The 27,594-nt window shown below is 41.3% G+C and overlaps 1 protein-coding gene across 6 annotated transcripts in view; it reads right to left on the reverse strand.

Moving 5' to 3' along the window:
* Nucleotides 1–27,594, reverse strand: part of FMNL2 (formin like 2) — a 311,789-nt gene that overhangs the window by 27,348 nt on the left and 256,847 nt on the right. For all 6 annotated transcript variants that reach the window (XM_047870896.1, XM_047870891.1, XM_047870893.1 and 3 more), the window contains exons 10-13: nucleotides 11,058–11,132; nucleotides 6,004–6,114; nucleotides 3,441–3,590; nucleotides 861–962 (exon numbers count right to left, since the gene is read on the reverse strand). In XM_047870896.1, coding sequence (XP_047726852.1) covers nucleotides 861–962; nucleotides 3,441–3,590; nucleotides 6,004–6,114; nucleotides 11,058–11,132 — 438 coding nt within the window. The remainder of the gene's footprint in view (nucleotides 1–860; nucleotides 963–3,440; nucleotides 3,591–6,003; nucleotides 6,115–11,057; nucleotides 11,133–27,594) is intronic.

A 27,594-nucleotide genomic window follows, 5' to 3' on the forward strand; every position in this document is an offset into this window, starting at 1 on the left:
TTCTTCACACCCTGTCTATTATTAATAATCTGAGAGTCTGACTTGAATTGAGTCCATATGCTACAACTCTGTCTCGATGGCGTGCCAAAAAATAAATTTCCTAGAGTTAACTGTAGGGCATGTCAAAATATCAAGCAACACACACAGACATGATAAGCATCGCGTAAAATGTGCCATTTCATCAACGATGGTGTAGAGGCAAGCCATTTGCCTGAAAGCCCTCCAGGCATTTTGGTGACTTTATGTTCTGCACAATTCCAAACACACGGATGGCACTCCATAAAAACCTGACATGTAAGGTAAAACAATGCTAAGGCCAAATAAAATAGCTGGGATCATCTGATAATAAAATGGATTGGTTTTGCTTTGCCTTTTCTTTTCTTTTTTTTTTTTTTTTAATTCTTTTGGTGAATGACATTAGATCTTGCCTGTGTTGTGATTTCACCGTTTCCACGGCAACCACCAAATCTGGTTCCAAGTAGAAGCAAAGCAAAAAAATACAAAGAAGTCCAAGTCCTAGTAAAAATAAATAAGTGGCATGAATTAAATCCGTGCTGTGTTTTTATTTCCAAGCAAATGGGTGATCCACTGAATCAAGTCAGACTTGTCCAGATGGGAAAATATTGTTGCTCTCGAAAACTGTGATAAGGAAGTACTGAACCCCCAACATTTGATTGCAAACACATGTGTATCCATCCCTAACTATGTGTACTTTTCATCTGAGTATCGCCTCTGAAATGATTCCAATAAATACGTTGCATCAATGCATTCCTCTGACATGAATGTAGTCCACATTCTACTAAAGCTGGGGCACCTTCCCTGCAATGCCCATCTGGGGCAGCTGCCGTCAGCACACTCACTCGAACAACATCTAGCTCCTTGTTCCTCTGCATCAGCTGCTTTTCCAGTTCCACGATCTTGGACATGGCTTCATTCTCTGTGTCTTGCAGCTTTTCAGACAACTATAAAGGTATAAAAGAGAAGCTGTGTCACAACACACGACCATTCTCATCAGGTCCTCGGTTCTCAGAAAGTAGAGCTCTATTGGGGCCTGGAGTCCTGCATGTGTTCTACAAGCTGTTTTTATGGAAACATTAATATTCATAATACGATTCTGAATACCTATTTGTTTCTAATAGGAATTAATAATTTATACATGATCCTTAATAAAACCCATGTCAGTTCCTTGGTGTTTCAACATACACAGTGTACCTCCCTCAATTTCCTCAGGGGCTGGCAGAAGGGGCTCACCAACGTGAGCCTGCAAGGGTGGGAAACAGGAGGTGAGGCAAGAGGGGAAGTTCACCTTTCCTTCACTAAGAAAAGGCCATTAGGCACAAGCTTTTGAAATTTATCAGTCCAGAAAACATGGTTCTGTTATTACAGAACACCAGCTTAAAAAATAGTACTGCTTGTTTTGACCCAAACTAACCCAAGTAATAAAAGTTATTTGGAGGGACAGTTCAAATAAACAGGCAGCCTACTTCAAAAGTGGGTTATGTGAGGCTCAGTCGGTTAAGTGTCCGACTCCAGCTCAGGTCATGAACTCATGGTTTGTGGGTTCGAGCCCCCACCCCATCAGTCTCTGTGCTGACAGCTTGGAGCCTGGAGCCTGCTTCGGATTCTGTGTCTCCCTCTCTCTCTGCCCCTCCCCTGCTCATGCTCTGTCTCTGTCTCAAAAATAAATAAAACATTAAAAAAAAAAAAGTGGGTTATGTGAGTATGGTTATGGACAGCTGGCTGAGGCTTCAAGAGGAAGATAGTGTGAGCCACGTGTTAACTAATTACTTTTCCCACAAGCCTCTGAAAGTGAGCTACTGCTGATTTCCCACATCTCACTGAAAACAATCACAAGTAAAGAACACCAGAGAGGCAAGGTGAGGAGGAAGGGTGGAGGTTAAAATGCTGATCAGGTTCAGAATAGGATACGAATCTTTCAGGGCAAGGCCGATAAATGCCCTTCCTAAGCAGGTGCCAAGCAGGTCACTACAACACTTAACAAAGGGTGGGGGGGGCGTAGCAGGAATGGCTGGCTCACCAACTTGGCTTAACCACAGCCATGAAGATGCCCATTTTCAGAGTGAGGGACAAAGGTGAAGGACGTCACACACATACAATACTCTCAACTAAGAAAGTGTAGAGGGAAATAATCGGACCATTCAAATGGGAAAATAATATTGCTCTAAAAAGAGACAATATAATTACAGCCAAGGACACTGTCAAGCAGAATTTAACAAACAAATCTGGTTCTCACAATGCTTAGGTCTTTAAGAAGCACCATTTTTCTGTTCATTCTCACAATATTCAAATATTTGCTTAATGGATGAATAAATGGACAACCTCTGAAGGCCTTTAGACTTATATTCAACTTAGTCTGTGGTGAAATAAATCCCTCAAATCAAAATAAGTCCCTGCCCTGAGACAGAGTTAATGTAACACTGATAGGACACTCCTCAAAGAAGAAGATTTAAGGGAACGCTCACTAATTTCCTTGAAAATTCTTGTAGCTGAAATGAATTTTTACTGCACGTGAGTAAGCATAAGGCAGGACTAGAAGACTGGCCATCAAGAAGAAACAAGACCATCCTGTCCACGGGCCTGTATGGACACATTCAGCAGAACCTGACTTATATTCAGAAGACCAGGAATGAAACAGAACTTACTGATACGTCACACCAAACTTCCAGGGGCACCTGGGTGGCTCAGTCAGTTAAGCGTCTGACTTCACCTCAGGTCATGATCTCACGTTTCATGAGTTCAAGCCCCACGTCGGGCTCTGTACTGTCAGTGCGGAGCCTGCTTTGGATCCTCTGTCTCCCCTCTGTCTCTGCTCCTTTCTACTTGTTTTTTTCCTCTCTCTTTCTAAACAAACAAACAAACTTTAAAGAAAAAATAAATCCAAACTTCCAAAGAAATTGAAATGTGTAGCAATGGCAGTTCCACTGAGGGACTGGGTTGGGTGGGAGGTGAGGAAGACACTGATAATGGTCTATTTGCTCTGGGGCTTATTTTAGCACAAAGCGCTAGAACCCATCCTCCATGGGCCCGTGTGAACGCATGTGGTAGAAGATGACTTATATTCAGAGAGTATGAGTAGAAAGGTCTTCACATCAGCCCAAATTCACATATTCAAGTTTCATTTCCCCTCTACATGGCGCCAATCACCTCACCCTCTGGGGTAAGTAAGATGGCCAGGAAATCTGGGCTCAGCAGAAACTGAGCAGGTGAGCTAAGGCAAGGCAATGGATTCCCTTTAGTTTTAAGTAACAAACATGCCTTGTTTGAAAGAACCCCGGGTGGCTTTTGACAGCTCTCGATCTCAAGCTGCAGTTCATCCCTATACTCCAAATCCTTTCATTTTCTGCGGTAACAGCCAACACTCATTCTGCTTGGCACCCAGTTACACAAAGACAGTTTTTCCTTTCCCAAGATGTAGTTACATGAGAAATGTTCTCCTCCAGCTCTTCCACCCTCTCCAAGGCTGCATTCTTGGTTTCAGCATCTTCCAGCAGAGCTCCCACGTCAAATACGTTGTCCAGGTAAGCCTGAATCTGCACCTGCAGCTTATCACTCTCCGTGTGCTTTAGTTTCTAAAAATCAAAACACAAGAGAAGGCGGTGTCAGCGCAGCTGTGGACACAGAGCATAATGATACCACAGCCTATGTGGTTTTTGTTTGTTTCAACAGTCCAATCTGTGCCAAGAGAGGGTTTGATGTAGCATCCTCCTCACGACAATTACAGAGTGTTCTTCTAAGAAGGTATAATCACATTAGTTTCCGATGAACACCCTCTTCCAAATATATACAAGTTTCCTTCCTAATCCTTCCCAAAGATATAGTCCCCATGTAGGCATATTCCAAACTAATACATCTTGACACAGGTGAAATGAAAAATTAAGAGCAGCTGCAGAAGGAGCAACAGTCCCACGTAACAAATTTGAGAGGCATCTGTGTGCAAGAGGTGGTTACAGTAGCAGCAGTAATTTGCCTGGGCAGAGATGGTAATTCCAATGAGGATTAGGTTGGATGGGAGGTGGAGAAGACATGGGTAGAGAGTGAAGTAGCCAGGGGGCTTATTTCAGCATAAGTTGCTAGAATCTGCCTTCCATCATAACTTCCTTAAGATACTGCCCCAGCATAAGGAGTTCTGGGCTTCCCAAAGCACAGCTCAGGAAGCCACTCATTGCATTACAGACCCAGGCATCCAAAGGAAGTCAACCAGCTTTAAGGTGAAATTAGAGGTCAAGGTAACCTATGAATCTTCCTTACAAGTAACACAAGTCCTGACTTCCCCTGGGGGAACAGATGAGTGGCTAGGATAATACTGGCATACAGATGACACCAATAAATACTTACTGAACAAATCAATGGCCACTAACAAGGCTGGGTTTCTGTAAACGAATGAAGTATTTATTATGTGCTTATAACATTAATCTTCTAACCACCTCTATGAGGGTCCAGAACCAACACACCACAAAAATTAAAGAAATACAGAGTTTGGGGAAAATCTTCAACTTTTTAGAGGACTTAGGCTCGACATAAATTCTAAGAGGGATTTGCTCCTAGGTCTAATCTGGAATTCTTCAACTTAGTGTGCCCTAAAGAGAGTATGTTCCATCTTAGTTTAAGAGTACAAACTGAAAAAGACATCTCAATAAGGACGAAGCCTAGAAAGGGAAATGAGGAAGCAGCTCAGAAGGTTTTTTCACAAAGTACACAATGAGTAACAGGCACTGCCTAATGTGTTATGATTCGCCATCGCAGCCTTGACCTGAAGGAGCTCAGCACGACCATCACAAAATGGAACCCAGAATGCCATTAGCAATCTATACACCCCATTTTTGCTCAAATACGGCCACTCCCAGGGTACGTAGGGAAAGAGGATAGAGAAACCTTGACCTCAGAGCAGGAAAAACCTCTCAATACCATATTCTGTCAAAGATATTAGTGATAACTTAGATAAGAAAACAATTCAAACGACTCTTTAATGAAAATCCATCAGACTCTCCCTGAGTACAGTCCTTAGACAACTTTAGGCCAGTATACCCTAGGGCAGCCTGGCTGGTCTGATAAGCCAGCTGATGAGCTCAGAGAGTAACCAATGCTACGATTCTGCCTCACAGTAAACTGTAATTCCCTGGCTTCGGTCCTGACGAAGATGGGCAGCTGAAATCCAGAGATGTCCAAGGGAAGTGCTTATATCTCTTCTTCAGGGCTAGAAACAGATTTGAAATTGAGCTCAACAATTCTTGCCCTCTCACTAGTAGCCTTTCAAATTCAAGGGGACCACTGGTGTACAGAAGGGAAAACAGAACTGCTCAAGAGTGAAAGGACATGAGGGCATCCTGTGCACACACAGCTATTCAAGTCCATTTATGATTTTCACATAAACTTGCTGTTTCTTAGGTGAAGGAAGAACTATAGGGAACTGGCTGAGCACTTCCACAGGGGAGGCAGAGAAAGAGAAACTTTAGATCTCTTCACGAACCGAGAACTTAAAAGTGGAACTTCTAAAGCCACAAATGCATTAAACAGAATTTAACAGCTACAGGAGGAAGTCTCTAGTGTCCATTTCCTCATGACTTTTTTATACTCTAAGCATTTATTCATCACTCTTTAACAGTCTTGGTTTGACCTCCCCTGCCCAGATAGGGTCCCCAGAGTAACCAAGAACGTGGATTGCCCAATAGCCCAGATGAAGGGTGCAATGAGACTTGGTCCAGACAGAGTTCAAGAGCAGAGGTGAGCTACAGTGAGAGGCTACAAGAGGTTGTCTGACTCCAACACTAAAAGGCTGCTGGCAGAAGACAGACTGAGCTCCCAGGAGGTCTTCAAGAATCCAGTTTCCCTGGCAAATTGCATCACTCAGGTTCTCTTTAACTAGTGCTACGATACTTGACTGTACAGAGCTTGAAGTGTTCTTTAGTCACGGCGGAAGTGTATCTTGAAGGTAGGCAATAAATCAAGTCTTACATTGGAGCCAAAGGTCACAGTTATACTTACATCCAAGTATTCATCCAGGCCTAACTTGGTAAATTCATACTGGAGGTGAACTCTGAAATTCATGTCTTCTACTGAATGGACTACAATATTAATAAACTGCATAGAGGCCACCTGCAATGAAATTGCCAGTGGGTTAGATGGCTGAAAACTTGTTTTCTCAGTTTAAACATAGGCATATGCTTTCAATTACACAAATCTAAACTCACCGACCTCCTTTTCCTTCGTTTCATTGGGTCTTTAAAAATATTTTGTAATTTTTCAAATTCAAAAGTCATAGAGATACCACAGTAAAATACCCCTCGTCATCCACTAGGGTGACCATGATCAAAATGGAAAACCATACCGAGAGCTGCAAGGAGGTGGAAAAAGTGGAACCCTCATCCACTGCTGCCAGAGATGTAGACCAGTGCAGCCACTTTGAAAAGTTTGACCATTCCACAAAATATTAATGACAGAGTTACCAGCAACGCTGTCCTGGGTATATATCCACGAGAAATGAAAATACATGTCCATCCAGAAACTTATACACAAATGTTCATAATGGCATTATTTACTATTATTTATATTAGTATAACTAATATATATTCTATATATCGTATTATTTTATATTATTCATTATTTCCCAGAAAGTGGTGGGGGGGGGGGGGAGAACGCAATGTCCATCAAGTGATGGGTTAAAAAATATAACCTATCAACACAATGGAATATTAGGTGACAATAAAAAGGCAATGAAGTACTGATGCATCTTACAATGTGGATGAACTTGAAAACATTATGCTAAATGAAACCAGTCTGTCATAAAAGACCATATAAGTTATGATTCCATCCATATGAAGTATCCAGAACAGGCAAGTCTGTGGAGATAGAAAGTAGATTAGCAGCTGCCTAGGTCTGGGGATAGAAAATGGGCAGTAACTACTGACAGGGTCTTTCTGGGATGACAATGTGTTCTAAATTAGACTGCAGTGACGGCCACACAACCCTGCAAGTATGCAAAAAATGCGTTGAATTGTCCACTTTCAATGGGTAGGTTAGATGTTATGTTAACCACCTGTCAGTAAAACTTTTTAAAGAGTCTTATGGGTGGGTATATAGAACAAACTGTGTAAGTTATTATAGGCATGTTATAGAAAATGTGAAAATTATTATAAAAAAGAACATTTTAAAAAATCACCTATAATCGTACCACAGGATAATCACTTCTAAAATTTCACTATGGGCCCGACCATACCAACAAGATTGTAATAGGATCTTTGACCCATCTTTCTGTTTTAAACAATCAACCGGCTTCCATTCCACAAAACCCCTCGATTTACTAGCTCCCCACAACTGCATCAGTGGCCTTGAGACCTGCCACAGAGAAAATCAGTCCCTGGTTTGGTAAAGAACAAAACAAAGTTGAACAGATCTATTCTTTTTTCCTTTTTTTACAGTTTTATTTTTAAGTAATCTCTTTCCCCAAAGTGGGGCTCAAACTTACAACCCCAAGATCAACAGTCACATGCTCTACCAACTGAGCCAACCAGGAGTCCCTATCTTGGTTTTAATGCTGACAGTTTAGGGCCACCTGGGTGGCTCAATCAGTTAAGCATCTGACTCTAGATTTTGACTCAGGTCATGCTCTCATGGTTCATGAGCCTGAGTCCCACATCGGGCCCCAAGTTGACAATGTGAAGCCTATTTGGGATATTCTCTCTGTCTCTCTCTCTCTCTGGCCCTTCCTGCTCTCTCCCTCTCTCACAGTAAATATATAAAACTTAAAAAAAAAAAAAATAGTGACAGTTTATTTATGGTGAAAATACCTAACTAATACTTCCCCTCAATGGGTAAATGCAGTCTGTACAAGGAGGCAAAATGATTAAAAAATATATATATAGTGACAGTTTATTTATGGTAAAAATATCTTACTAATCCTTTCCCTCTATGGGTAAACACAGCCTGCACAAAAAGGTAAAGTGAGTGAGGGATCCAGATGCACATTTACTCTGAAAACTGCCTTCTTCCTCTCTCCTCCAAACCCAGTTTATCTTTTTTCAAATTGTTTCTATTGAGTTAGACTCTTCTTTGAGTATATGTTATACACTGGCTATCTTTGGAAGATATGTCAACTCTCTTGGTTCAAGGAGATTCTTTTGCAATTTAACTGAAAAAATGACTTCAAGTTCTATGGTTAAATGAGCTAAAGAAAGATTGTCAGGGTTTTTTTCCTTCTTCCTTCTGCTGCATTAGAAAAATTTATATCGTATTTTATGAGGAATATGTTGTTAAGGAGGTTGTGCAACTTAACTGCATTCCCAAGGACAGTTTAAGAAAAGCCTCATTTTCTGGAGGAAAATATGGTTGGATTTTTCCATTTCTCTTCTGAATAGTTGTTGAGTTTTATGATATGCCTGAGAAGCAACTATTTTGCTAGGTGACAGATGAATTGATCATTGTACCTGTATATTAGCAGTTTCTAAATTAGGTTCCTTGATGCATGTACATATAAGTAAATGACAAGAAATATATTCTCATTTCTAAGAAGTGCAGGCATTTTAAAGGGCTTAATTATATATAATTTCAGCACAAACTCAAATGGCAGAGGGATCCACAAGGTATGATAATGAGTGAAGTATACCACGTGTAATACAGTAAGAAATGGTGTGGACCACGGCAAACTAGAAGGAGGATCTTTAGACTTAAAAATGGGCGGGGTGGGGGGGAGCAGCGCTTGGGTAGCTCAGTGGGTTAAGCATCCGACTTCGGCTCAGGTCATGATCTCAGGGATGGTGAGTTCAAGCCCTGCATCGGGCTCTGTGCTGACAGCTCAGAACCTGGAGCCTGCTTTTGATTCTATGTCTCCCTCTCTTTCTGCCCCTCCCCCGCTCCACCTCCCTCTCTCTCTCCCCCAAAAATAAGGAAACATTGAATGAGAAAGAAAGAAAGAAAGAAAGAAAGAAAGAAAGAAAGAAAGAAAGAAAAGAAAAGAAAAGAAAAGAAAAGAAAAGAAAAGAAAAGAAAAGAAAAGAAAAGAAAAGAAAAGACTGACTGACTACTTGGCTCCAGCACTTGATACTCTGCAAAAATGGGGCCTAGTGCTGGCAGAAATTTTTAACTGAAAAAATTAGAAATCTATATTTGTATGCACAACTTTCAAATTTTTAATGGAAGGACATCACTGTCAGACTAAACTCACAAGCCTATAGGCTGGCTCAGCCTGGGAGCCTACAGTTTGCAACCTCAGCTTTCAGGAACAAGTAAGTTGCCCGTATCAAGGGAGAGGAAAGAAACTGCTACAGTGAGCCAGGGCACGACTTCTTCACATATTTATCACTAGTGCAAACATGGGCCTTAAACTCTCCCCAAAATCCTAACAGCAAAATTAAAAAGCCAATGTATAGGGTGCCTGGGTGGCTCGGTCAGTCATGATCTCAACAGTTTGTGGGTTCGAGCCTGCATCAGGCTCTGTGCTGACTACTCAGAGCCCGGAGCCTGCTTCGGATTCTCTGCCTCCCCCTCTCACTGCCCCTTCCCTGTTTGAACTTTGCCTCTCTCTCTCTGAAAAATAAATTTAAAAAAAATTTTTTTTTAATTAAAAAGCCAGTGTAACAGCACTCCTTGTCTCACATTTTTTGCCTTTTTAAACAGCAAATAACATGCTTTATGGAACAGCAAGACTTCTCTATAAACAATTTCATCATTCTCACTACTTTCAGAAGGGCCTGAGGGCTAGGATGCATATAAAATGTAAAGACCCAGAAAAAAAATTCACATAAAAGGGTTAGAAATCTCCAAAATTATGTTTCATGTTTTACAGCCACTAAAGCAATTCAAATGAAAACTGCCTGGCACCCTAAGCATAAGTTTTAGAAGACTCACAATGTTAAGGACTGACTGGTACACCTGCTCCGAGCTAGAAGTGACCTGAGGGACAAAGCCCAGGTGAGACCTCCCCAGAGCAGGAGCTGTGTATGTCAACTGGATTAGATCAAAGAAAGCCTGCAGATCTGGATCCACCCACGGGAAGTCTGTCTCAGAAACTGTCTATCTTCAGTCCAAGATTAAGGTTTAAGTGTATGAATTTGGAAGTTCTCAAACTCCTACTGCTGTTCAAACCTGAAGAGAATAGTCCTAACGCTGAACCACACGTCCTTACATGTGAACTATCCCACTAAGGAGAACCGCAGTCTAACTCTGCCCTCACAGAGTTACCAGGGCAGGAATCACCCCTGTAGAGTAATTTGGGGGATATATACAGTCAATTCTACAAACCAAAGCACTCTAGTCTTTGAGAATATAGCCTGGAGAAAGCCACTGGCTGAGGTATACAAAAAGCAAAATGGGCAAGATTCTTGTTTTCTGGGTTTTTTTGTTTGTTTTTCCCCCATGTTCATTTTGAGAGAGAGAGACGGGGGGGGGGGGGGGGGGGAGAGAGAGAGAGAGAGAGAGAGAGAGAGAGAGAGAGAGAGTGTGTGTGTGTGTGTGTGTGTGTGTAAGACAGAGACGGGAGAGGGCCAGAGAGAGAGAGAGAGAGAGAGAGAGAGAGAGAGAGAGAATCCCAAGCAGGCTCCATGCTGTCAGCACAGAGCCTGACACGGGACTCGATCCCATGAACCATGAGATCATGACCTGAGCAGAAATCAAGAGTTGGATGCTTAACTGACTGAGCCACCCAAGCATCCCAGATTCTTGACTTCTATCTTCAGGATCCTGATGCAGCTTTACTAACAGCTAAAGCTGGCAACCGCAGGTATATGTCCCAGCAGTTAACATCCTTTTCCCAAATGCATGCTTCCATCTGTTATTTGCTATAAATAATTAGTACTTTGGGTCTTTAGTACAGTATGTGCACAAGGAATAAAACTGGAAATAAACACTGTAAGGGAAAAATACAGATTGTGAGGAACACTCTAGATCGAATCTATAGCAGATTACACTCAATTTTCTGTGCTTTGTAACATTTATATGCGCATACACACACATATGTATCATATATAAATATAAATGGGTTTAGGAAAAAAGTGCAGAAACTGAGCTTGCCTTATTGATTGTAATGTGGTCCTGGAATAACTCACCATAAAATCTATGTTATTGTCTTCATTCCTGAAATGTTCCATCAACTTCTCAAAGCGCTGTTTTTCTCCGCAAACCTGAAATACACATTTTCATCACACATATGAAATTCCAAACATAAGCATTCTAAAATTAGAGGCAGGAATTTTAGCATTAATAATTATTTCCAGAATATCTTTTTATTGCCTCTCTCACACACTGTTTCCTTCTCTTCTAAGCTGGTTAACTCTCACAAACAGCAACATGAGCCAGGCCCTAAAGCTAAGCCTCAGTTTCTTTTAAATGTTCCCCGATATATTGAAATCTATGTCAAATGTGTTTTCCTTTCATTGGTTATTTTTGCAGCCCAACAATTTTTTAGCCTGCATTCAGAATCCCAAAATGTTATGGTTTAAAAGAGGAAAACTGTAACAACGCCCCCCGCCCCCCCCCCCCCCCATTTTCCTTTTTACAAAAGCACTTTTAAAACAGGTACGCTAAAAGATTTGGACAATTCAGTATTTAAGTTCCTTGAAAAGCAGATTGACAATGCTCCTATTACATCTAAATCAAGTGATTTTAACATAAACTACAACACAGAAGTAGACACCACAGCAGTAAAGTATCTAGTACTACAGTAGACACTTGGGAAGTTCTACTAACCCATTTAAGGCAAGTATAGAAATTTGCAGGAACTTATAAATTAGCAGCCCAGAGGCCTGAAACATTCAGCTCAAATTAATGTTTTCACCGAACAGATAAAAGGGCAAGATAAATTACTATGAACTCAAGTGCTCCAAAGGATCTGGGTCTACATTGAGTCAAAAATACAGAGTCAAGGAAAGATTCGTAACAAGTAAGAACTCTCTGGAGACTTATTCCCAAAATTAAAGGATAAACTTCAATTCTGCCAGTGACCTTAGCAACCTTTATTTGGAGCCCACTGGCTTATTCTTTCTGCCTTCAGAAAGTATGCACCTAAACACCCTTGAGCTACATGTAGTGTTAGTAAGACAGTCCCTAGTCTTAACATTTTGAATTTAATCCGGGTTTCACATGCTTAGCTCAGTTTTTTGGTTCTATTTGTGATCTTAGAAATATATGTAGGATGATCCTGAAAAATTCCCCCAAAATGGTGTTTCATAATGTTATAATGCAGCCACTTAATTTCGTCATGTTAAATCCCACATAAATATTTATTTCAGTGAAGAGGAAGATTCAAGAAGACAGCAGTTTTGTCTGTTTGGTTCACTACACTACCTTCAGCATCTAAAACAATGCTTACCATGTTGGAAGCTCTCAATAATATTTGTTGAATTACACTGAAAAAAGGACAAGTGACTAATTATGTTAAGATACACTTAATGAAAGGATGATCACATTGATGAAAAAAGAACCACCAGCCCATAGTAGACAGGTGCTACGGGTAAATCTTTAGTGGTAATTCATGTCCAAACCATGTGATGGGAACATTAAGCCTTCAGCCTCTGAGGGCCTTCTAAGTCTCAAGGCAACTTAATTTTCTCAATAGATGCCCACCACACTTTACCGTATTCAGACAACAACTCTCCACGTATTTATACCTGCCTTAACAAAAAATAATTACAGAAGAAACAGTGCATTAACCCAGTCCGGAGGAAGACAACAAGGCTCCAGAGGGAGTACTGGAAGTCAAGCCTTTAAAAGCACGAATCCAATCCCACCGACAGAGCCTGATTCAATAGGACCGGGGGGTGCTGGGTGACACGCACGTGCACAATTTTAAAAACACTACAGATCATTTTGATGCAGCTCCACAAAGGCAGAGACATTTAAAGGGATACTTTGTTCTGCCACTCATCTCAGCCAGCCCCTCTGGAGAATATGAAGCAAATTCCTGGAAGCAAAAGGTTTGTTAAGAGACGGGGGGTTGAGGCATTACAAGCACAGCTCCCTAGACTATGACATAAGCCACATCTTGTGCCCAAAGGGACAAAACTCCCTAGCCTGCAAAAAGGACCCAGTGGGTGAAAACTGCCAAGGCTGGATATGGAAAGGATCAGAATTACAACCTGAATTTTCTTTAAGACAAACCCCAACATAAGAACTTGTTTCCCAGGGGAATGGTTTACTTCAATCTGTTTTGGGGAGGTTGGTAGTGGCAGGAGAAAGGAAGAGAAGTTGTCTTGAATCTGCGAACAGCTACCAGCTACCAGAAGCTGTGACTAATGGTCTGTTGAGCAGCTAGCACTCAATAAACTAGAAGAAGCAACAGCTAACAATGAACAGTGATGATGAATACAATTCCTTCCACGCAAAACCATTCAAATCAAAGAATGTCAGGAATCTGGAAAGTACCTGGTGCCCTCTATTTATGAATGAGACTGATACCTAGACAGATCATACATCTATAATTTGATGAAAAGTCAATGCAGAAGCTAGAACCAGGTCCCCAAGTGCCAGCCTGATTGATGTTCTTTCTCCAACACAGCCTAGAATGTGCAGATAAACATATATTACTTAATCCTGGAGTGCTTTAAACTATCTTCGCATCTGAGACAACAACAGATGAAAAATGTTCTTGTTAGAAAACCATAATCATGACACTGGGCATATATTTGATGTGCCTGCACCACAGTCTTCCATGGAACTTCTAAAAATGGTGGATTCCTGGATCCAAATCAAGACCTACTGAATGAAAATCTCCACAATGGAACTAGGAATCTGTGCTTTTAACAACTATCCGTGGCTATTGAACCAGTAGCTTATATAATATAGACCAGCAGATTAAAGCCTGACTACCAATTGTAAACCAGGTAACTAGATCATTAATTCTCCAACTCATTCAATCTCTGACGTAACAATAAGGAGATACAGTTACCATAACTGGTTATCATGGGAATGAAGTAGGCATTTACCCACTGCCCCTGCATAGGTACAATGAATAATAAGGTAACTCCCAAATCAGAGACTGTGTGCAAGGCATTAGAAAAAAGGGATTTTATATGGCTGAGGAAAGCACATATGGGCAGCAAGAAAATGATTCACAGCCTGTTAACAAATTTTTTTTTTTTAAAAAGGCATCAAGGGGCGCCTGGGTGGCGCAGTCGGTTAAGCGACCGACTTCAGCCAGGTCACGATCTCGCGGTCCGTGAGTTCGAGCCCCGCGTCGGGCTCTGGGCTGATGGCTCGGAGCCTGGAGCCTGTTTCCGATTCTGTGTCTCCCTCTCTCTCTGCCCCTCCCCCGTTCATGCTCTGTCTCTCTCTGTCCCAAAAATAAATTAAAAACGTTGAAAAAAAAAATTAAAAAAAAAAAAAAAAAAAAAAAAAAAAGGCATCAAAACTAGGACAAGCAATATTAGATTAATTTCGTGCTGGGTAAAGATCCCAAAAACCATGTAGTACCCTGGTAGACAGGACTGAAACAGACATTAAGAGCTTTGAATAGGGGCGCCTGGGTGGCTCAGTCAGTAGAGCGTCCGACTTCAGCTCAGGTCATGATCTCATGGTTTGTGGGTTCAAGCCCCGTGTTGGGCTCTGTGCTGACAGCTCAGAGCCTGGAGCCTGCTTTGGATTCTGTGTCTCCCTCTCTCTCTGTCCCTCCCCTGCTCATGCTCTGTCTCTGTCTCAAAAACAAATTAAAAAAAAATTTAAAAAAAAGAGCTTTGAATATAAGCATTTCTTTAGAGAGCATCCTGTCAACAGATAAATCCATGCTAAGAACATATGTGTTAGGAAACAGAAATACCTTTGTCAAAAACAACAGACTTAATATCTTCCAATTTATAGCTGTTGTAAGCTTGGTGAAAAGAATCCCAATGCACAAAAATGACATATGGTCAGCAGAGATGCCAGCTTCAAGGAGCTTTGGAAGCATGATCTGATGGACCACTCTCCTCACTCACTGGGAGACCCAGAAGGGCCTCTCCTGTCAGCTTCACCAAGCCCCTCTCTGGAGAGGTTTAGGTAGACAGTTCTGCTGCCAATCTCGACTAATGAATTCAGGGTGGTATTTTCTGACACTGTTCCATGGGAACAGCAGGTATTCCAGAGGCCCCCTTTATTTCTACTGAAGGAAAGGAAGCATGCAAACCAGATTCACATTTGTTCCTACAATACTTCAGCAATCATTAAACAAGTGTATACCGTAATCCCACAGGAAATGGGAAGATATGTTTGGGGAGGTTGGTAAAGCTGTGTTCGGCATCAAAGGAAAGCCGTCCCAGCTCATACTGCTCACATCTGGACCACCCCCACACACTTGGTTCAAATGGGACAACCATGGCTGAACGTGTCTCTTCTTTCCTTTGACACTGACCTGGTTTTAGAAAACGGGGAGGATAAAAGAAACAAGATGCAATTCTCAGTTGCATACAGAATCCACACATTGATTGGCCTTCATGGGGATGCACGCAAGGACTTCACCAAAGTGTACATAAGAGCCAGGAACGTATCCGCACGTATGTATTACTGAACGTTATATATTGCTGCAGAGATCTGCCATGTGCCAACAAAGGCCAGACAACGTATGATCTGAGAACTTTCAAGTAAAAAAAACTGTTCTGTGGCAACTGAAATCTGTCATTTCTTGACTTTCATATAATCAAAGGTATTTCTCATTCCCCCCACTAGCTTTAACACCAACTTACTGTATCGGTGATAAGAAGCCACTGAAGTAGGTGGGGGAATGAGCAAATTGAAGAAATTGCAGCCACAGATCGGCCCCGAAGAGGAGACTGCAGAGAATACTCCATCGGGAATTAGGCTTCCACTACTAGCAGCCAGGGCTACCAAAAATTAAGTCCGACAGCAGGAAGATAAAAGTATATGCCCTGGAAAAACATTACTCTGCTGTAAACTGAATAGGCACCTTCATTTATAAATCAGTCTCATGTGAATCAATACCCTGGCCCTGATTAACACCACAGAAAGCAAAAATCCTCAGGCTCAGGTCGTGGACCACAGACTTCAGTTTACTAAACATCCACCCATCCCTGAGGTCCTGCCTAACATCCACTCCTCTTTGCACCTTGAAGCTCTAACACTGATGGGGTCAGGGGATATGAGGGCAGATATAGGACTAAGCAGGGGACCCTAAAACCTGGGTCATAAGTCACAGCTCTGCCACCACTCTGCTGTGAGCTTGGACAACTTGGTGAACCTCTCTAGACTTCCATTTTCACATTCATTAATTCAAGACCCTTAGGTTATATTTCTTGTTTTCAAGGCTGCTTTTAGAAAGCCTTAAGGGTGACAGAGGAATACTTGGGGGGCTCCCAAAGGGGGAGCTTGGCAGGCAAAGGAAAAACACAAGTAAGAAAGGTTCTTGGGACTGCCGTCCTGGTTTATCCAGCTCTGCTTTATTGCACTGAGTTGCCTGATAAGATTTCATTGAAAAAAGTTTCATTGAAGGTTTTCATTGCTAATAAAAGTTTGAAGAAAAAAAAAAAAAAACCAAAAACCTCACTTGCTATCTTGAAGCTCTAAAATTCTAATCTAGGCATGGCCATATAACATGATATTCCCAAACTGACCAGCCTGGAAGCTCTACACAAACCAAATTTAGAGGGAGGCACTCAGCTATACAGGTCCTGTGTACCATACATAAGGGCCAGGGCACTATCTCACAGCATCTCGCTCACTGGTTCGTGTAAAGCAGATAAATCCTGCCCTGCCCAGATAAAATGGGCCACACCCAGGACAAACAACATACATTTTCACTTCAAGGAGAACTGAAGCAAATGCACAACTCGTGCCAAAAAACGACTCAACTCTGCTCTCCATCTGTGAAAGACATTTCTGAACACTGTCCCAAACCATTTGGATAAATCTGGGGCTCTGGATGCAAAAGAGGCAGTGCTTTAAAGCGTCTCTAAGGGTGAACAGGGGTTAGGGGAGGATTTCCCTTAAGGCTAATAGCGAAGAAAAGATGGTTTTACAAAAGCCTGTAATAAAGAGTATTCTCGCCAGCCAGATGCTGAAATGAACAACAGACTGCCGGCCTTCAGCCACCTCTCCGTCCCCCTTCAAGGTCAATGACTGTCTTTGGCTTCCCCAGCAACAGCTCCCAGGGCACCACACAAAGTCTGCAGCCAGACTGAGGCCTGACTCTTATGAGGTGGTTATAAAACATGCTTCTGGGTTAGTTACATAAAAATTAAAGGCCCCTTGCTTAAGCGTTTCCTTCTTGCCCTGCTTGCCTGGTGCCTGCTTCAATACTTTCTTTTTCTCCCTCACAATAGGCCCCTGTGATCCACACAGCTCCCCGCAGGAAGGCACCTCTTAGGAGGCACGGTCTATTATGACTGATTACGCTACCCTTCCCGGGGCCTTCCCAGGAACAAAAGTTCCGTTTTCTTCTCAGGGCCGCATGAAGTCAACAGTCGTTCCATAGTTTGCCCTAGGTGAAGAGCATCTTTTACCTTCCACTGAGAGTGCCCCCGGTCTGAGGATTACTTGACCCCATGACGGCCTGACAGAAGACCACTCTGCTGGGGTGTTCTGTGCTTGCAGGGGTCTACAACCTCTCTCCCCTCAGGTACCTGGACGTTTCACACACTGACACCACCCGGCTGCTGGGTCAGAAGCACACCACTTGGACCTACTGCTGGCTCTCATGTCTCCCGGGACTTAACGGCAGAAATATTCATCAGATTGAAACATTCTGCAACTAAAACACCTTATTCCACTCCGCAGAAAACTATGGAAAGCTACACAATGGAATGCACTCTACAGTCTATTCAACCCTCCTCCCCCATAAATTAATACAACATTTCTGTCAATGTTGAACCGGTAAATATCTGATTAGGAGCCAGAGGTTTCATCCACGTAATGCTAATCACCCTCGTGGAAACTTCAGCCACTTTTCCAGATGTTTCAAACATCCAGATGTTTTGGCATGAGCCACACAAAACATCCAGATGACCCTCTACTTTTCATATATGTGTTTTGCTGTACCGAAAGAGTCCTGACACAGATGGAAGGGCTAGTAAAGTCCCCAAAGAATAACTCGTTGAAACACCACATCTTAAATGAGAAATGCCTTTTTACTGCTTCCCTGAACAAAAATGACCTTCACTACATTCTAGAGAGTAAGGCTGCACAATACAGTTCTTCATAAATGACATCTTCCAGAAATATTCCTAATGTCTGACTTGACTCTTTCTGACTTCAATATAAGACATATCTCTTGGTCATCAGTAAGAACATATGGAGATTCTTTCAAGGCTTCTATTCCTACAGGAATACCAGAATACACTGCAGCTCAAGACAGACTGGTATTTAACTAGCTACCTGAGGACTAAATGACAAGCAAAGGCCTTCGGTCTTCTCTGGGATGACTGATCCGTCAGACTCCTCTAAAGTAGGAGAAGGCCTAACACTATCCTTTTTTTTTTTCCATTCATTTCTCCTCACAGATTCCTCCTTTGAGCATACCCAATTTGGCCCAGCAAGGCAAGGGAGAGGACACAATGACACTTTCCAGCGGTCATCGAATGTTCACTGAATTGTACCAACAGCACAGGAGAGGAGTTGTTTAAATCCTGTGGCATTGTCACCACATATCTCGGGGCCTGCTTGGGAGGCAGATGTCAACCCATGCTCTCTTCACTCCGAATCACAAGTCGAACTAAATCTAACAAAGATGTGCAATGACTTCAGAGCCCTTAAAGACAAGGACTCTTTGTTTGCTAGATCAAAGACCTCGGTGCACAAACAGGCAAATGCCTGAGGTTTGTCCACTGCTCCCTCCTCTCATTCCACATCTCCTCCAGTTTCTTCTGTGCTCTGCCCTAATCCTGGATGTCTATCAGGAGGACCCTACTCTCATCTAAATGGAATCACTTCCACCTGGCCCAACAAGCGAGCAGACAGTGTACTTGGGAAACAGTTCTTAAAGTAATGGTTCTGGGTCCAAGGGTTTCTGAAGCCCTTTCACAGAGTCTGTGAGGTCAGAACTATTATTACAATGACACTAAGGTGTTAGTGCCTTTTTCACAGAGTAGGCAAAAGTGGTGCAGAAGCAATTGGTGGGTGAATAAAACCACTGCTGCCTGGGCACAACTCAAGGCATTGGCACTAAGTATTACAGTAATCACTGCATTCATCAGTGTCCATTTAAAACAAAAAGCCAGGGTCACTTAAGAATACCCTTGATAAAAGGACATATCTGATAAAGGGTTAGTATTCAAAACACCTAAAGCACTGATACAATTCAACACTCAAAAAAACAAAAAACTGAATTAAAGATGGGCAGAAGACAGGAACAGATATTCCTCCAAAGAAGACCTACAGACGACCAACAGACACAGGAAAAGATGATCATCATTTACCATCAGGGAAATACAAATCAAAACCGCAATGATACACCACCTCACTCCTGTCAGAATGGCTAAAATCAACAATACAAGAAACAACAAGTGTTGGCGAGGATGTGGAGAAAAAGGAACGCTCTCACACTGCGGGTGGCAATACAAACTGGTGCAGCCACTGTGGAAAACAGTATGGCGGTTCCTCAAAAAGTTACAAATGGAATTAACACATGATCCAGTAATCGCACTACTTGGTATTTACCCAAAGAATACAAAAACATTAATTCAAAGGGATACATGCACCCCGGTGTTCATCGCAGCATCATTTACAATTGCCAAATTGTGGAAGCAGCCCAAGTGTCTATCAATAGATGAATGGATAAAGAAGATGTGGGGCGTGTGTGTGTATGTGTAATGGAGTATTATTCAGCCATAACAAGAACGAAATCTTGTCCTTTGCAACAACGTGGATGGAGCTAAAAACTATAATGCTAAGCAAAATAAGTCAGAGAAATTTTTTCACTCATAATGTAGAATTTAAGAACAAAACAAAGGAAAAAAACAGAGAAACCAAGAAACAGATTCTTAACTACAGAGAATAAACAAATGGCTACCAGAGGGGAGGTGGGTGGGGGGAGGGGTGAAATAGGTGAAGGGGATTAAGAGTACATTTATCATAGAGAGCACTGAATAATGTATAGAACTGCTGAATCAATATACTGTACACCTGAAACTATTCTAATGCTGTATGTTAACTATCCTGGAATTAAAATTAAAAGCTTAAGTAAAAAATACCCTTGATGATGCAATAAAAAATATTAATTTTATTCCATCTTGACCAGTGAATATATACCTCTTTAGTATTCTATAGGACAAAATGGGAAGCCTGCCTAAAGCACTTCTGCTATTTACTAAAATACGGGTGTCTTGAGTAAAAGGGCTTCTGTGATTATTCTAGTTGCAAGACGATCTAGCCATCTTTTCATTATTTAAAAGAATAACTAACATACTACAGTTATTCAGACTTAAAAATTTGGCAGGAAATTTTCTTGAAAATGGATCAAGGAAATGGACAATATTTCTTCCCAGTGACAAAACTTGAGCTTTCAAGCAAAACTGAGAATTGTGGAGAACTTCTATTCCTCGTAAGTTTGGAAGCTTTTCCGATATTTACAGATTTTTCTGATGAATTTGGTGGTGATAATAATGTGATTTTTTTTTAATATTGCATGATGAAATCTGTCAGTATTTAGAAGATGTGAATAATTCAGTGAATTGGTATTTCCCAACTAACTACTGCATATTGTTACAAAACTACAATCATTCAAGGTACAAGACAAGCAAATAAATTTTAAAGTTAACAAGAGTACAAGAATTTCATTAATACAGTTTCAGATTCTACTTTAAGAAGCTACTACCTGTCCAGTGTTTGTATAGTATAGTTTCAAAACATAAATATCCACTGTTAACTATAAATTCTATTAAAATACTTCCTTTTCAATCTGTACATTTGTGTGAGGCTGAATTTTCTTCAACTACTTCCACCAAAACAACACAACTGAATGCAGGGGCAGACGGGGCATGAGTATTAAGCTAGACTTTAGAAGATGTATAAAAATACAGGGGCGCCTGGGTTGCTCAGTCAGTTGAGCATCCGACTTCAGCTCAGGTCATGATCTCACAATGTGTGGGTTTGAGCCCTGGATTGGGCTCTGGGCTGACAGTTCAGATCCTGGAGCTGCTTTGGATTCTGTGTCTCCCTCTGTCTCTACTCCTTCCCCTGCTCGCTCACTCTCTCTCTCAAAAATAAACATTAAAAAAAATTTTTTTAAAAAGATGTATAAAAATTTAAAGTAATGGCACTATTATGGACTGGACTGTGCTAAACTGTGTCTCCACAAAAGTCATATATCAAAGTCCTACCCTCAATTCAACTGTATTTGGAAATAGGGCTTTTAGCAGGTAAGGTTAAATGAGGTCATAAGGGTGAGTCCCTAATCCAATGACATTGATGGCCTTAGGAGAAAAGAAAGAGACCTGTGTACACACGTACACACACACACACACACACACACACACACACACACCCCTAGGGAAGACCATATGAGGATACAGCAAGAAAGCAGCCATCTGTAAGCCAGACAAGGACCCCCCAGAATCCAACCATGTTGGCATGAGGACTTTCAATCTCCCTAACTGTGAGGAAATGCATTTCTGTTGTTTAAGTCATTCAGTGTATGATATTTTGTTATGGGAGCCCAAGATGACTAAAACAGCCACTACTGACATGGATTTAAAAAAAAAAATTTTTTTAATGTAGACACAGAGACAGAGCAGAAGTTGGGGAGGGGCAGAGAGCAAGGGAGACACAGAATCCGAAGCAGGCTCCAGGCAACGAGCTGTCAGCACGCAGCCCGACGCAGGGCTCGAAATCACAAACTGCAAGATCATGACCTGAGCCAGTCAGACATTTAATTGATTGAGCCACCCAGGTGCCCCTGTCATTGATTTTTTTTTTTAATTTTGAAAAACAGATTCTTTTAATAACATTAACATGTAATAAGTCTATTATGTTATTTTTTCTTGTTTTTATTTATTTATTTGGAGAGATAGAGATAGATAGGGAGAGAGAGAGAGAGAGCATGAGCAGGGAAAGGGCAAAGGGAGGGAGAGACAGAGTATCCCAAACAGGTACCACTCTGTCAGTACAGAGCCCCATGTGGGGCTCAAACTCACAAACTGAGATCATGATCTGAGCAAAAATCAAGAGTCAGATGCTTAATCAACTGAGCCACCCAGGCGTCCCTCTATCATGTCCTTTTTAATGAATAAGTATCAAAATTTTTCTTTCCTTTCTAATGGGGTAAATACCAATACATAACCTGCATAAAGAAAAAATTGGGGGATCCTTCATAATTTTTAAGAATGTTGGGATGCCTAGCTGGTTCAGTTAGAAGAGCATGTGACTCTTGATCCCAGAATTGTGAGTTCAAGCCCCACATTGAACTGAATATAGAGATTGCTCAAACTTTAAAAAAGAACTTTGGAGGGGGTGGGCGCCTGGGTGGCTCAGTTGGTTAAGTGTCCGACTTCGGCTCAGGTCATGATCTCACAGTTCATGGGTTCGAGCCCCATGTTAGGCTCTGTGCTGACTGCTCAGAGCCTAGAGCCTGGAGCCTGCTTTGGATTCTGTGTCTCCCTCTCTCTCCGCCCTTCCCTGCTTGCTTTCTCTCTCTCAAAAATTAAAAAAAACATAAAAATTTTTTTTAATGTAAAAAGGGGTTGTGAGGCCAAAAGTTTAAGTACTAAATTATACTACTAGAGAATAGCTTCTTTATTTCTACAAAGATGATGAATTCTCAAAACCCAAAACCTGCAGAAGCAAATGAATGGGTTTCTAATAGTAAAATGTCTTACAAGATTGTCGGGGAGTCCATCACACCATACAAAGGACTACGACATCTGCCATCTCTCCACAAAGATGAAGTCACATCTTTCAGACAGGGCAGATTTCCCTAGACAGCAAGAAACCTTCCACCAGTTTACAAGGTAGAAAAAGATAAAAAAAAAAGAAGAAGTCTTTAGTTCTTACGTTACACAAGGACAAGTACAATCCCTGGCATTAGACAGGTTAGAGAGCAGTGGATCCCGACCATTCTCCGTTGTCTCTGGGATGTGCCTACCTCTGTAGCATGGAGGCTCATGACAAAGCTAGATATTCTTCTCCCAAAGCCAAGTGAGCGCTGAATTCTGAGCAAGAATATGAGAGAGATGAAACCGTTCTCTCCCACATGGTCTGTAGGGCATGCACTCCCCAAAGTTCTGGGACAATCAAACTCAGTGAATCTACCCAAGTAAACAGATTTGCCCTAGAACGCATGATACACTAAAATATCAAACAATCAAGGACAAATACGCAAGCAACAAAAAGATGATTATCTTTTAACAATGCACTTAACGTGCCCTTGGTAACTACTGCACAGAAAGCACTACTTCCTAGTTTTACACCTAATTCCTGGAAAATACTTCAAAATGGCAAATTCAGTGCTGTTCTTAGCGTTATACCAGTAAACCCAGGATACCACACGTGTTGCTGGTACACTTGTGGGGAAGGAGCCCTCATTTTCCACGGCCAAAACCGTACTGCTGAAACAAAACAGGGCTATAGCTCATGTTACTGTAATTGGCCATTTCCACTCTCCAGTGACGCAGAGCTGGGGGGAAAATTCCGTCAGAGAGCTCAACCTCATGATGAAGGGTGACTGACAGTGATTGTTGGACCACAGTCAGGAACCACGGAGCCATTTTCTTCTGAGTTGTGTTTGAGACAATTGTTGTGAACGAAAACTAAGCAGGACTATACATCCTTGGCAGATTGATACAAAGAATGAAAGAACTAGGCAGGAGCCACATGCGCCACTAAGGTGGAGGAATGGCTGCAGGACTACAGTGAGCAGAACAGAGTCTGGGTGTGAGGGAGGAGCCAGTAAATGAAAAGTCTGAATCATGGCTCAAAAGCTCAGTCTTCCAAACACTGCCCAAGAAAGCGATGCTTTCACAGACAGGCCCTTATGAGCGGCAGGTACCATGTACCTCTAGTACATCCAGTTCACTTTCTGGATAGGGAAGCAGCAAGTTTCTCTGACACACTGCAGATTTTTTTTAATGACACTTGGGTGTAGAAACCGATGCAGCCATTTCCGGCCATTTCCAAGGGACTAACAATCCAATATAGTCTAAAATCACAGTGCTCTATTTTTATTTTAAGCTTGTTTCAGTCCTACCAACCGCCCTTAGACCTGTTACATCTGTTCTTGCTTGTAAATTTTTGTACCAAACATTTCATTATCTGGGTACTTTGTTTTCATATCTGTAATACAAGAAGCACTTAACCTTTGTCAGATGGAACCATTTGAACATATATGCATAATACATACTACACACATAGGCATGTGCAAACCAGATTTTATAGAGAAATATGAAACTGTAGAATTGGAAGGGACATAGAGACCATGTGACTAACCTGTCATCTGAAGCAGGAACTTGCACCACAAGATACCAGACCCACCAGGTACATTCTAACTCTCTTGACTGTCTTTTGTGCCCTGTGCCGGTCTCTTCTGAGCATCCTTCCAGTCCATTCTAGCCTGGCCTCCTTACTCCTCTAGGTTGAGGCCCCAGGGAATTCATCTTCTTAGTTACAATCCTTGTCTCTATTTAGATTACACACACACACACACACACACACACACACACACACACACAAAATCCCCAATATCTCTGTTTAACCCTGTTCTCTCACTCCTCATCTTTAGTTCATAACCAAGAATCTGACATTGGACATTTTACCATCACTAAGAGAATGAATTTAATAAAAAACAAAGCCTATTTTCTTCTCCGGAAAAAAAAAAAAATCCCAGATATCTGTTTATTGTGGCTGTGCTACTTTGTTCTTAATTAAATGTATATAATTTGAATAGATGTTTATTCTCCTCTTATGTCTGTCCCCAAATTCAATGGATTATCCCATCCTGATTTTGTGGCTTCATATCCATTGTCATGGCCACAAACTTGATCCAGGGCCCAGTCCCTTAATACCTGAACTACTTACCTTCCAAACTCCAGCCTCTCCCCTCTCACACACTTCAGAGCATCAGTACTCTAAATTTTATCAGAATCACCTAAAATGCCCTTCTCAGATTTCCACAGAATCAAGGAGAACAGATATAAAGACACTATAAACAGTAACGTGCTTTATAACTATTAGTTGCTTCTCTTTCGCTTTTTCTATTCCTTCCTACTTTATCTTCCAGTCGAGATTCTATCACAGGTTTCAAATCTCTCTGCTCTTCCCTCCTCAGAAGCTGAATCACGCCTGCGTCCTGCCACGCTTTATTCTGTATCATGGACCCTGGTCAGACGTGGTTCCTTGCCATGCAGCACAGTTATCCTGACCTACCCCACTCCAGGACAGACCGAAGCTGTTTTCCCCTTCCGTTCCCAGAATTCCCTCCACCCACCAAACACATCTCTTCCTTCCTTTATAATGCTGCTCAAGACCAATCCTCTCTTTTCAGGCCCCATACAGATAGCCCAGTTAGTTCTGAATTTTACTAATACCTAAAAACCCTCCAATAAGTTGCTCAATCTATAACTGTTCCAGTTAGGTTTGTTTTGTAGTAGAAAATTGAGTGTGTTGTATAAACATGTGTATGGTAGATGACAACATGTTATGTAAGATTGACTGCGCCTTGTAGGTCAATGGATCTGATAAAAACCCCAAAGTTGCCATTTACTAAAGTATATCAGTAGGTCTATTTACTCTAAACCTCTTGTTCTTTATTCCTACTTCATAGGGTGAACCCTATTAAAGTAATATATCGTAGCCTGTTGGTATTCAGCAAACAATAAATGGGAGTCTTCCTATTTCTATATGTGTATATGCCTTCTTTGTACACCTGACAATCTTTTGGCTAATGTTTACAACATGGAATAAAATGGAATTGGTTCAGGAACTCTGCTCATGTTTTCTTTCTGAAGATGATTGTTGATTAGTTTAAAAGAAACCAACCAAATAAAACCCTTATGTATTAACTATGGAGCGCAAATAAATTTAAAAAGGTGCTCAAGTTTTACAAGTATTTAAATTTCAAATGAAATCTGAGCTTGACTCACACAGGAAGTCAAGCTCAATAAGCATACTCATAGCAGTAATTTACAACTAGTTTAAATTATAATAGGGAAAAAAACTGTATGCACAATTCAGAACTTTAAGAATTTTAGAAAATTAAAGAAACACTACTAGAAGGAAAAATCTACCATACACAATAGGGACATTTAGCCACATGAGGCAGGTTACTTCCCAAATACTACAAGCAACAGGACACACACACCCACACACAGAAAATCAAGGCTACTCCAAACCCCTTGTTTCCCTTTAGGACCTGTTACTTTATATAAATACATCTTTATGCTGTTACTCATAATACACACATGCATATATACACACATATATACATACATAAGACATATATATATGATTTATCCTTTTCCTGGTTGGCATATCTACCATAGCACTTTCATAATTATTTTAACAGTTCTATGTAAACCTAGCAGCCTAGTTAATAAGAAGGTTAATATAGCCCTGGGTCGAAGGCTTAGCTACTGCTTAGCACTGAACTTAATGACTGCTAAAAATAACCTATAATCCAGATTTGACATTTTAAAACAATTCTATGTTCACTTAATATAAACGTGCTTTTAAAAGCACCTAGGACAAATAGAGAGTATGCAAGCATACTTAAATACCAAGATAAAGACAAAAAAACTCCTTTTTATACAAGTCAGGGTGGAGTGAGGGAGAAAAAGAATAGGGAGGTGTTCTTTCACACAGGAAAACGCAACCAAGGGGTCCCTAAAATAGATTCAAACATTATTCTGCAGAAGTAAATACCAGAATGGCAACCAAATCCTGACCGGGAACTAAAAGCTCCCCATTCTAATGGTTTGAGGAGTTGCGGATGATGCTGTCAGAGCTGTAAGACTTCTCATTCCAACTCTCTCATCAACTCGCAGCAGAGTACTTCTTATCATCCATACCTGCCTTACAACCATAACAACCTTGAAATGTCAAAGAAACACTTCTCAAGTGAAAGTGCTGTGTTTAGGGACCTGTGCCAGCCCCTGGTGCAGATTCTATGAGGTCTTAAAGTAACACGCAGCTCTCACTGGCTTTTTCCTGAGGTCTTTCATTGTTATCTTCCCAGAATATCCAAGGGGACATATAGGCCTACAATTTTACAGCCGGCAAAGGGCCCAGATTTTGGAAACGGCATTTTTACATGAATAAAGACAAAAAGTAGGCAATATCGTGTTTTTGTTTTGTTTTGTTTTTTAAGGTGGCTGCAATGAATGAAATAGAACATGAGGCTCCCTATTGGGTACATTGCACTGAGCTTGTGGAGAGAAGGGAGGGTCTAATTAAAAAGGTTGAAAAGCAAAGCATTTCTACAAATGCTCCCAGATACCACGATAATCTCTCTGTCCCCAGGTGCCACTACCTTCTTGCACTTTTGTTCTTTTGTTCCCGGCCCACACCAAAGGAAAGTCTTGTAGATATTAGGAGTAAATGAATACAACAGAGATCCAAGGAATGAGAAATAGGAATGGCAAAATCTCTAAAACCAATTTCAAACCCTAACCACACCCTGCTCTGTCAAAGTGACCTCATGCTAAGCCCACTGCCAATGGACTCATGCAGCAAAGAATA

This window comes from Prionailurus viverrinus, chromosome C1 (genome assembly GCF_022837055.1).
Source record: "Prionailurus viverrinus isolate Anna chromosome C1, UM_Priviv_1.0, whole genome shotgun sequence".
In the NCBI taxonomy this organism is placed as follows: Eukaryota; Metazoa; Chordata; class Mammalia; order Carnivora; family Felidae; genus Prionailurus; species Prionailurus viverrinus.